Here is a 12,761-nt window from a genome sequence, read left to right as displayed (position 1 = left end):
ATGCAATATATACAAAAAAATTAAATGACAAATTGTGATGATTTCAAGATGTTGGTATTAATATTTCTATCATCAGCAGTTTATTGTTGTTGTAGCCTTCCGTCAAATTAGTTTGATTATGTTATCCGCGCTAGTCTACCCTACGCAAACCTCTAATTTCTGTATAGGGTAACTGCTGCATCGTTCCCACTATGGTGAAGCCTTGTTTCCCACACTCACATCACACCTCCTCTTTTAGCCAAGTTGTGCAATAAAGGTCTTTCCTCTCCAATTCAATGCAGTACGTCTTCGTTAGTTATTCCATCAAGCATCTGAGCACAGCGTGTTGTATATAAGGTAGAAAAGTCTAGATAGGTTTTATTGGTAGTCAGATACTTCCCTTAAAAACGTAGATTATTAGTTAGCAACATATGAGTGTAAAGAGTAGCTGTCACGAAAAAAATTGTGACATGTGATGGGATGCAAAGAATTCCAATGATAATCAGAACGAAGGAAGAGAATATCCTTGATAAGAACTCTTTGCAAAAACACCTTCGTCACGTGTCGTAATTTCAAATATTTCGCGGGTGTTGCTGTTTGTGTTCGTTGTGTCTGCTAGATATTGACAGTTTTGAATATGGTGAGTTATATAAATACATTTTGTGCAGAAAAGTGCATCTAACGTACACCTTTTGGGAAGTGTGTTGCTGGTTGCTTAGTAATACATGCCTCAAGAATTTTTTTTTTACTGTAGATGTTAACAGATGTGAATTTGATTACATGTAAAGTATATGAATTTGATTATGCATACAATATTTGTACATTGGTCAGTAGAAGCAACTGTTATATATCGCTTCCAGATGTATTTGTGTGCAAACGAGTGAGAAATTCTGCATTTTCATTAGCGACTTATCCTAGATTGATGTGGTGTCCTTTTGCATATCATCGTAATGATATATGAGAAATGTAAATATTAGATTTTTAATTTAGTGGTTTTCGTGGTGTGATAGATTGAAAGCAGTGTACGCATATTGCATGAAGCTTTGCTTTTTTGCGCCTCTTATGTCGAGCATCACTTGCCATAAACTAGGAACTCGGTATCCGAAATATTGTGGATAAAAATCTCAATTATATGCATGTAGTTACAACACACACAATTTCATTTATATGCGTACATGCTAACTGTTCTAGCCTCCCGTATTTAGCTTGTCAGATTTTGTTGAAATTCGGGGTAGTAGAGAGTCCAATACTTACCACTGGATGTAATTTCACAATTTTTTAGCTACTGATATGTAATACTTGAGCCGTTGCACTCAAGTTATGGTGGTCAGAATGGCGTGCGCAACACTGATTTTTTTTCTTTGTTATTTTTGACGAAAGAGCCCATTGTATTTGAGGATTATTTCCCTGTGAAACATTTTGCATCATTTGATTTAGTAATTATCTGTAAAAAAAATTGCGGAATTCGAGGTTGAGTAGCCTGGTTACCACAGCCACTCAAAGCTGAGTAAAAATTGGTCAGACCCTATAGCTTCCAAATTTCCGTCTTTAATTTTTTGTAAACAAAAAGCGATAGGTAGAAATGCAAATTACTTCGCTGTTAACAAAACACAGCGTTCTAGACATTACAGTAACATAGTTTCAAAACTAGGCCTATTTAAGGTCAGAAGGGTTCCAAAAACATTCACATCAAATTTTACTTCCTTTTGAAATCCTGTATCTCAATAGGAACATCTGTTGTTATAGCTTTAATGTCAGTTTTAAGCAGCTCCTTTTTTGTACAAGAATGTGTAATTTGTTTAAAGTGGAAGCTTTGGGAATAGTCCTTAAATGACAGTAATGCTTGCACAAATGTATTTGAGAGTCAAGATCTAACTTATAGTGGTATATGAACTTTTTTCAAGACTGTTTCATGTTGCTTTCCAAGGTAGACTTGTATGTAAGTTATTGTGTGGATAGAAAATAAAGTTGGTGTGTCGTGTCATTCTCCACTCAATCTTTTTTTAAAAAAAGCTTTGCATTCCCATTCCCAAAGGCCACATCTGTTATCCAGACATGTTCAGTTATGGATGGCCACTATACTCAGGGTCCCAAGCATGCAATGGATGGCTTAAGTGAGGAGCTTTAGCCTCTGGTGGGTATCTTACTGGTTCCCAAGCCTGCATGGCCACAACCTGATATGAAAATGGTTATTACAACAAATTAAGCTTGGTTACCGACTATTGTACAGCAGCATCTAAAAAAACTGCACTGACAACTTGCTGGTAGTGGCGAATGCAGTAAGAGTTGTGCCACTATTTCACCAGGTTCCAGGTTTTCTTTCATCACTTTCAGGTATTAAGTTTAGTACTCTGGTACAAAATATTGGGTTGGAATATCTGCAACTCTTCCTGACAATTTGTCAACATATCTTCAATAGAGAGCTGCTGTACTATTAGTGTAACTCAGTTATTTTAATCCAGAGTTTAAATTGACTCCCCAGGATCTACATCCCCACACACTGAAGGAAGGTAAATTTCTATTCATACTTCCCCTGGGCATTTGTCACAGCACTCGAGCATTCTACACTGCAGTGCTGAAAGACCCACTAAAATTTATGGTCTGTTTTGTCAATGATACTAGATAGTATCGTACTACATTTTGGTGAATGATGCACACACAAACTGAATACATCCTGGCAGAGCCAGCAGTGAAACACCATTTTGTTTTATAGAGGGTTGGGGTACACTCTTGTTGTTGGTGGGAGGTCGAGGTGAGGCAGAAGCAACTTGGTAGCTGTGAAGTTACTTTATTACACCCAGCTGTTCATAGTGCAACGGGGCACACATTAGGTAATGCTGGGTGGTGAACTTCGGCTCACCTGCCCTGACAGTGTATCATGGAAGTAGGATTGTGGCTACTATTATGCTTAGCATGACCCAGGTTTTACATGACCTTGCGTAGTCAATGGTCCCAGTCATGTCTGAGCAGTGTCAGGGCTGACACTGCAGACTGGTGTGGCCTGCTGAGTCCCATCTCACAATGGCAAGTAATGAGTGCTGGAGTCCAAGGAGCATGGATGGCTGGCAGCACCTCAGTGGCTTTGTGGGCCACAGTTTGACCCTTGACTCATCAGGCCGCAGCTGGACCCCCGTGGCAGGTAGCTGCATCAGAAAGGAGGCAGAGTGGTGGCAACCATACAGCAAAGGCTGACACTGATGGTTACTGCTTGACAACTCTCCACTTACACACATGCCCAGCCTGGTCAGACAGCCAGTAGGCCTACTTATTCACACCCAAACAGTATTTTTATTGTTTTGCAGCTGCATGTCAAATTGTCCTAGGTTGTGGTAGCTGACCTGCAAGTAGACAGTGATACAGTCAGTAGTGTGGCACAACAGTGGGTCAGCGTATTGCCATAAGTTCCCCACTTTCATAAGTGCCCCACTTTATGGTACCAAGCCCATATGCCTACACTTGTCCCGTTACCATTCTAAAGTCACAAAATTTTGTAAAAGTTATTTCTGCACCAAACTTGTGCATATGACAGTTCCATTATATTGGCCAAGAGTAGGCCTAGCCTCATCTGCTTCTGAATTTCTTTGCTACCAGTTATGACATAGTCTTTCATGTTGTGGAAAAGTTGACAGAATTTGTCATCCTTAAAAAACTGATGACTGGATTCTTAATTACCTCAGAAAGAGCACCTACCTTTTTTATTATCTGGCTTTGTTTGAAAGTCTGTGTGATTTTTAACTTTTTGTGTAGGCCTATTCTTTTTGAGACACTGAACTTGCTTCACATCTTGTTGACAGATCAGCTTGGTGAAATCAAAGAAAGAATCTGCAGCTTCGAACATTTATTTAAAATCCTCAACTTTTTCCTTCAATTCTCCAAGCCAATCTGTGAAATCCTCCAGTTTTGGCAACTGTGCAGCTCAGAAGGATTCCAGCTACCAGCTGAAAAAATTTCTCTCATTGATTTGTCCACATGCCTGAGTTTATAATTTGCATAATTTATTGAATCTGGAATGTATACTTCCTGAAACTTCATTGGTGAGGCACCAAAATAAATTGAGCCAGCATTAAATGTTTGTGTACTGGTTTTCATTTAGACATTATCATCACAGTCAGACAAAGATTACAAACAGTCACCAATTTTTTGTTGACTGTTTTGCCACAGATGGTGCACAATTTCAAGCCAGAAGCAACTGTATGGTATCTGAAAATATGCAAAACTTATCAACTGTGTGCTGGCTAGTTAGCCTAAAATTTTTGAAACTTGATCTGGTTTCAGAAGGGAATTGTAATAAGTGTCTTCGAGAAACGTAATCATTGTCAAATGCAAAACCTTATGATACAGGCATAGTAGTGATTCATCATCAGATTTCAAATTTGTATGAGTTTCCAGAATTTGTTTTTCATAATCATTGAAACTTTGAACAAATTTCAGTTTCTTTTCCAAAGTACAAGGGTGATTTGATAAATCAGATAGAAAAGCAACAAAATGTGTTTGTTTCATAAACAACACGCCTTACTTCTTGATGTAGTCTCCTCTGAGGGTTATACGCCTGGTTGCAGCGATCCTCCTGCTATTTCATCCCATTGGAAAAATAGATTCTGTCAAATTCTGCTAAATATTCGTTGACCGCAACTATTACTTCCTCATTTGATGAACATTTCTTCCCAGACAGCCAAAGTTTCAAGTTAGGGCATAGGAAGAAGTCACTTGGGGCTAAGTCTAGTGATTAGGGTGGATGAGAAATCTATTCAAATCCCAATTCACACACTTCACCATTGTCATTGCTGATTTGTAGGATGATGTGTTAGCTTGGTGAAAGAGCACATTTTTGTGTGCCAGCCTTATTCGTTTTCCAGCCAGTGCAAATTTTAAATGATTCAACTCTGAAGCATAATAGGGTCCAGTTATGGTCCAGGCTATTCTGTGTAGCCTGTGAGGATTATGCCATAGGAATCCCGTAAAATAGTGGCCATCATCTCACATGTTGACAATATGGTCTTTGCTTTCTTCAGAGCATTTTCAGGCTTTTTAAAGTGTATTGACTCTGATGTGTAATGATGGATCCAGGTTTCAACAACAGTCACAAATGAGCGCAACAGTTTTTCCAGATTATGATTAAACAAATCTAGAAATTGTATTGAAAGATTAGGCTGGATGCGCTTCTGGTCAACTGTGAGCAGTCGCGGCACCCACCTCGCACACAGCTTCTTCATAGCCAGCTCTCCATGCAGGATATTGTGCACTGCCTCTTTTGAGATGCCGACAGTCACAGCAGTCTCTTGAATTTTAACTGGGCAGTCTTGCATTACTATATCACTGATTTTGTCAAGGGTTTCACTTGTGGTGTCCTCTGGTGGACAACTGGAGCGCAGTTTGTCTTTGATGCTTGCCTGACCATGTTTAAATTCATTACGGTAATCCAAAAGTAAATGGAATTCAGTGACGGTGGAGAGTCTGTGTGAACTTCATTGAATTCTGTTTTAATTTGTGTGGCAGTCCAACCCTTAAAATGAAAATATTTAGTAACAGCATGAAACTCGGTTTTCTCCATTTTCAGTTGCAGTCGACACACTAACCAATTGAGACACTGCTGCACATTGTTGAAATTTTTTATAGGATCTTTCAGATAATCAAGCTTACTAACCATGAAGGGCAACAGAAATGTTCCATTCATTAACGGCAATTTACCAGACTTATCAAACCACCCTGTATGTGTTAGCAGATGACATACAGCATTGTTATGAATTCCAACAATGCAATTTGATAGTTCATAAGTATCAGTATTACCTGTCTCATCGTGGAAGTTCCTTTGCTTTATCCACAAAAGGAAGCAGTTAAACAGCAGTCCTATGTTAACAGTGCTTCAACTTGTGGTTGTTATTAACATTTGTTATGCTTCACAATGTCTTTGATGGAAAGATAGTCACAAATGTGCGTGGTTGTTCCATGTCAATTTAGCCTGAAAAAAGGTTTTTCTCACCCCCGCCCCCCCACCCCCACCCCCATCTTGGATTCGGGTGAAACTTGACTTACTTGTTCTATGCGAGATAAGTAACTACATGAAATCGCAAACAATGTGAAGACCAGGCTGGAATAACAATGATGTTGTGAAAGATAAATGTCCACGCCTCATATAGAGGAGACTTAGAGTCGCAGACAGACACAGCATCTCTTCCGTATGGTGAGCCCCTTTTCATGATCCAGACAAATTTTAGCATTTCACCTCTCATTGTTCCCATTTTGTGGCATTTCAAAGTTCAGAAGTTTTGTAATCTATAACATTGTGATGACACAAAACTATCATTGCTAAGTTTTTGAAAATAAATTACCGGTTACTTACTTCCTGTCCAATCTGTGTGAAATTTGACGATTGTGTGGTCTGTGGCAATAAGGATTCTAGAAGAAAATCTCATGCCTTTAAGTAAAGTCATCAAGACAGGAAAAAAATGTATATATGCATTTTTGAAGAAAAATAAGTTCTCGTACTTTGCGAGTAAAGGTACCTGTGGGTGCCGAGGATGGCGGAAACCTTTCCAATTCAGTGAGTGAACATGCTCTTTGTGGCCCCCCAACCATTCATGCCACATGACTTTACTTAGTTACAAAAAATAAATAAAAACCTGGTTCACCATTACATCGAAAATCACAACTGTTTTGCAAAGTAATATTCTGAGTATGGGTTGCCACTTGGGGAAATAAAATCAGTGGGGTTTCTGTTCCTTTTCTTATTGTTTGTTTTTGTAAAAATAATACATTTTAATTTTTTTCTTGAGAATCTAAAATAAATGACTGAAATTCCAAGGGCCGTGGATAATATACTTCTAACCTAACTGAATCAGTCTTACCGATGACCACTCCTCCTCCCATTTCTTTGCATTTTCTCTGCAGCCATTTTGCTTTAGCTTCACTCAACTTCCTATTTATTTCAATCCTATGTAACTAATTTTGCTGTATTCCTACAGGTCAGTTCTTTGTATCTATATTTGTTTGCCCATCTTCTGGGTTACAGTTACATATCGGCCCCCCCTCCCGTGGAATCTTGGATGTGGTGACACAGTGCTTTAGTGCATCCCAAGGTGAAGGTTAAGTTGGAAGGTGACAATTTGGCTATGAGTTCACAAAGCCAATATGTGTGAAAGAAGAAAATATGGTTGTGGTAACAAATTAACCAGTAGCAAAACCTAATGTTTACATCCATGCTGTATTCGAAAATGAAAGAGGGATCCAGTACACAGTTTTGGCCATTTTCTGACTGCTGTTTTTTATGTCCATTCCTCTTCTACTGAACTGCCTGTTTTGGTATTCTTTATTACACATTTAAGTGCCGTCAATGAGTTTACTCAAAAAATGTGCTATACATTAGAGAAGAGTAAAAAGGTCACAGGAATATTCTGTAGTCTGGCAAATCTGTAAATCTTGATATGAGTCTTTCTGATTTGGTAAATGCAAAATAACTGTATTCTGGGCTTACTGTTGCCCAACTGAAGCTGGGTTTATTGTGCAGTTTCACTCCGTTTGATTCTAATGAAGCCGGCCAGTACTCTTAAACCTAGAATGGTCAGACTGTGCTTTTGAGATCCACTAGTTTTTGTTTTTCAGGATTTATATCATAACAAATCTTACTCCCATTATACAATTTTCTGCTGCTATTGGTATTATATTATACTCGTCTGACCAGAAATCCTTGCCTTCTTTCCCTTCCACTTCACTGACCTGCACTACATGTAGATTGAGCCTTAGGATTTCCCTTTTCTAATTTTCTGACTTCCCTACCACGGTCAAACTTCTGACGTTTCACACTCAAGACTCAGAACATTCCCCTTTTCTTGGTTATTCAATCTATTTCCCATAATCACTTCGTTTTTGGCAGCCTCCTCTTGGAGATCTGAATGGGGGTAAGGCTGTGATGGCTGATGATCTTCATTCAAAATCTAAATAGTGGCAGGATTTGAATGTGGGACCTAGGATGTTTTGATTACTAGTCAAAGAAGCTATTCTTAGACTGCGGGGAAGCAGACTATGTCTTCTGAATGGTGTCAGGGTTCATTCTCCCACTCCTCCATCTTTCCAGTTGTTACACTAAAAGATTTATTGAAGCAGCTGGAAGTTACTGAATGGTCTGTGACTCTTTCTATGTTTCAAAAAAATGGCTCTAAGCACTATGGGACTTAACATCTGAGGTCATCAGTCCCCTAGAGCTTAGAACTACTTAAACCTAACTAACCTAAGGATGTCACACATGTCCACGCCCGAGGCAGGATTCGAACCTGCGATCGTAGTGGTCGCGCGGTTTCAGACTGAAGCGCCTAGAACCGCTGGGCCACACTGGCCAGCATTTCTATGTTTACTACACCCACTATACCGGTGTGTGATTCTGGATAGCCTCAAGGAATTCAGTTATTTCTGGTTTTGAGCTGGTGTGTCCTTTCTGCTGCCACCTCCATTGTAACCAAAAGGTGTAATGCGGACTGAAGTATCTGCACTAATAGAATAGAAATGCGAAAAACACAAACAATTTATTGGGCTCACCAAAATGAAAAAATAATACAATATCCATAAGAACAACCGACTCTATCTAAACTGTGGATCAACACAAATACAAAACAACAAATAATAATAATAAAAAAGACCTGACTCTTCACGGGGAGTGAACATACAGTTCTACAAGGTCAAGAGGTTTGTCAACTATACCAAAAGATCGGCCAGCTAGAAGAGGCTCTGTATCCTTCTGGGCGGTGCGTCGAACAGCCTTTTGCCGGCAGTGCACCACCATATAAAGCCCGTTGGCAGATGTATGTGCCGGAACTATTCGCGATCACATGCGTGGCACAGCAGAGTAGTTCCTATGTTAGCTGCGTCCTCTGAAGCGGTTCTGTAGGCTCCACTAACTGGTAGCAGTCCCTGGCCATCGTTGGTGGAGACCTGGTCGTGTGTTGCCTTGTGGCCACCGGTAAGTCTTTGTTTTGACAACACAGATGACGTAGGTACTTCCATCACTGTTGCCCCCACACCACCTACTTCAGGAGCAACACCCCATCAACCATAGGGGATATCAGTCCCCACTTCTGAGCCAGAGAAGCATAAATCTTCTCCAGCTCCTCTCACCGGGAAGGGGTCTCTTAGGTCATTCCCTTCCCAGGTTTCTGCTAGTGGGAAAGATGACACCCGCTATAGGCTGAAGAGCCCCAAAGTAGCTGGTCATAGGGCTTCACGCTTATCCTCAGTCCTGGAGACTGAATCAGTGAAGTCCTCCCAGCCTGGGTAACCCAAGGAGCAGTGAGAGAAATGCAAAAAGAAGGTACCTAAGACCAAGGGAATGGCAGTGGCACCCACACCACCGCTACCTACAAGCTCTGCGCCTGCGGATGAGGTGGAGATTCTGGTGTCCAATGAGGACATAGATCTCACTGGACCCCAAGACACAATGGATATAGACTTCTCGGGCAAAATGTCGGTGGCAGCAGGTGACACTGAGACATAAACTGCCTTATTGAATGTTCCATGCCTTCCCAGTCTCACAATGATGTCATCGTCCAGTGGAATTGGGGTGGTTTTTTCCACCGCCTATCTGAGCTACGACTGTTAAGCTTCGCACCTGCCTTCTGCATTGCCCTCCAGGAAACCTGGTTCCCGGCAACGCGAGCCCGTGCCCTCTGAAGCTATAAGGAATATTACAGGAACCATAGCAACTGTAGTTGAGTGGAGTTTGTGCCTATGTCCTGAACCCAGTATGCAGTAAACCTGTGCCACTTCAAACCCTTCTTGAAGGGCTGTCAGGATAAGGATGACTCAGGAAATAACTGTCTGCAATGTGTATCTTCCTCCAAATGGTGCTGTATCCCTGAATGTATTAACTGCACTGATTGATCAACTCCCTAAACCTTACCTACTTCTGGGAGATTTTAACCCTCATCACCCCTTGTGGGGTGGACCGTGCTTGCTGGCAGAGGCAGAGATGTCGAAAATTTATTGTCTCAGTTCAACCTCAGCCTCTTAAATACTGGGTCTGCAACACATTCCACTGTGGGTCATGCTAGTTACTCGGCCATTGATTTATCAATTTGCAGCCCAGAACTTCTCCCTTCTATCCACTGGAGACCACATGACGAACTGTGTGGCAGTGACCACTTCCCCATCTTCCCGTCTCTGCCCCGGCTTCAGGCCCAAGGGCGCGTGCCCAAATGGGCTTTAAACAAGATGGACTGGCAAACTTTCACCTCTGCTGTCACCGTTGAATCTCCCTCACATGGTAACATCAATGTAATGGTTGAGCAGGTGACAACAACAATAGTTATTGTGGCAGAAAACACGATCCCTCGCTCTCTAGGGTGCCCCTAGCGAAAGGCAGTCCCTTGGTGGTCGCCGGAAGTCACCAAAGCAATTGAGGATCATCAGTGAGCTCTAAGCGGCACCCTTCCCTAGAGCACCTCATACCCTTTAAACGGCTCCGTGCCCGCATTCACCAACTTATCAAACAACGGAAGCATGAGTGTTGGTCGAGATAAGTCTCGACCATTGGGTGCCCTACACCACCTTCCCAAGTCTGGGCAGAGGTCAAATGTGTTTTCGGGTACCAGACCCCAACAGGCGTTCCCGGTATTAACATAAATGGCGTGTTATCTACTGACCCAAATGTGGTTGCCAAGCACTTTGCTGAGCACTATGCTCGAGCCTCTGCATCAGAGAATGATCCCCACTCCTCCACCCTTTCGCACTATCAAACAGCGGCCGGATGGGAATGTCCTATCATTCTCTACAAGCCACAGTGAATCCTATAACGCCCCATTTACAGAGTGGGACCTCCTCAGTGCCCTTGCACATTGCCCCGATACAGCTCGTGGGCCAGATGGGATAGTCAGATGAGCAAACATATCTCATCTGACTACAAGCGACATCTCTTCATCATCTTCGACTGGACCTGGTGCAATGGCATCTTCCCATTGCAATGGCAGGAGAGCACCGTCATTCCAGTGCTCAAACCCGGTAAAAGCCCGCTTGATGTGGATAGCTATAAGCCTATCAGCCTCACCAATATTCTTTGTAAGCTGCTGGAATGTATGGTCTGTCAGAGGTTGGGTTGGGTCTTGGTCACGTGGCTTGCTAGCTCCATGTCAGGGCAGCTTCCGCCAGGGTCACTCTACCACTGATAATCTTGTCCCTCAAGTCTGCCATCTGAACAGTCTTTTCCAGATGCCAACACCTGGTTGCTGTCTTTTTTTATTTACAAAAAGCATATGACATGACCTGGCGACATCATATCCTTGCCACATTATACGAGTGGGGTCTCCGAGGCCCGCTTCAGATTTCTATCCGAAATTTCCTGTCGCGCCGTACTTTCCATGTCCCAAGTTGGTGCCTCCATAGTTCCCCCCCATATCCGGGAGAATGGGATCCAACAGGGCTCTGTATTGACTGTCTCTATTTATAGTGGTCATTAATGGTCTAGCAGCAGCTGTAGAGCCATCCGTCTTGCCCTCTCTGTATCCAGACGACTTCTGCATTTCATACTGCTCCACCAGTACTGGTGTTCCTGAGCGTTGCCTGCGGGGAGCCATCCACAAGGCGCAGTCATGGGCTGCAGCCCACGGCTTTCAGTTTTTGGCTGCAAAGTCTTTTATGCACTTCTGTCGGCATTGTACCGTTCATCCAGAACCAGAACTTTACCTTAATTACGATCCCCTCACTGTAGTGGAGACATATCGATTTTTAGGACTGGTTTTCGAAGCCTGATTTACTTGGCTTCTGCACCTTCGTCAGCTTAAGCGGAAGTGCTGGCAGCACCTCACTGCCCTCCACTGCCTGAGCAACACCACCTGGGCAGATCGCTGTACGCTGCTGTAGCTCTACAGAGCCCTTGTTCAATTCCGCCTTGACTATGGGAGTCTGGTTTATGATTCAGTGGCGCCCTCAGTGTTGCGTTTACTCGATCCAGTGCACCACTGTTGCGTTCGCTTAGCAACAGGAGCTTTTAGGATGAGTCCAGTGTCCTTGCGGCCACTGGAGTCCCTCTATTGCAGGTTAGGTGTGCACAACTCCTTGCCAGTTAAGTTGCACACGTTCATTGTTCTGCGCATATGAATCACAGTCTCCTTTTCCCCATCCATGGCGGTTCATCTCCTGCATCGGCGGCCCAGGTCTGGGCTTCCAATTGCAGTTCGTGTCCTATCCTTTCTTTCCAAACTGGAGTCCTTGCCTTTACAACCTATACTTGAGGTCCATTCACATACAACTCCATGATGTACACCTTGTTCGCGGCTTCGTTTAGACCTTTCACATGTCCCTAAGGACTCAGCTAACCCCACGGCTCTCCGCTGCCACTTCCTCTTGATGACATGTACTGAGGCCTTGAAGTGGTTTACACCGACAGCTCAATGGCTGATGGTCACAACAGCTTTGCGTATGTTCGTGGAGGACATATTGAACAGCATTCCTTTCCCGCTGGCTGCAGTGTTTTCACTGTCCAGCTGGTGGCTATATCTTGTGCTCTTGAGCACATCCATTGATGCCGTTTCTTTTGTGTACTGACTTCTTGAGCAACTTACAAGCTATCAACCAGTGCTACCCTCATCATCCTTTGGTAGCGACCATCCAGGAGTCCATCTATGCTCTGGAGCAGTCCGGTCTTTCAGTGGTGTTTGTCTGGGCCCCAGGACATGTCGCAATCCCAGGCAATGAACTTGCTGACAGGCTGGCCAAGCAGGCTACACGGAAACCGCTTATGGAGATCAGCATTCCAATAACTGACCTGCGTTAGTTTTTACGCCACCAGGGTTTTCGGCATT

The 12,761-nt window shown here is 42.8% G+C and overlaps 1 protein-coding gene across 1 annotated transcript in view; it reads left to right on the top strand.

Moving 5' to 3' along the window:
* The first annotated feature begins 483 nt into the window (after positions 1–483).
* Positions 484–12,761, top strand: part of LOC124711692 — an 85,556-nt gene continuing 73,278 nt past the window's right edge. The window contains exon 1 of the mRNA XM_047241891.1: positions 484–619. Coding sequence (XP_047097847.1) covers positions 617–619 — 3 coding nt within the window. The 5' untranslated portion in view covers positions 484–616. The remainder of the gene's footprint in view (positions 620–12,761) is intronic.

This window comes from Schistocerca piceifrons, chromosome 8, assembly GCF_021461385.2.
Source record: "Schistocerca piceifrons isolate TAMUIC-IGC-003096 chromosome 8, iqSchPice1.1, whole genome shotgun sequence".
NCBI lineage: Eukaryota > Metazoa > Arthropoda > Insecta > Orthoptera > Acrididae > Schistocerca > Schistocerca piceifrons.
The sequence above is the reverse complement of the archived record's forward strand: the minus strand, read 5'-3'. Positions and strand labels throughout refer to the sequence as shown.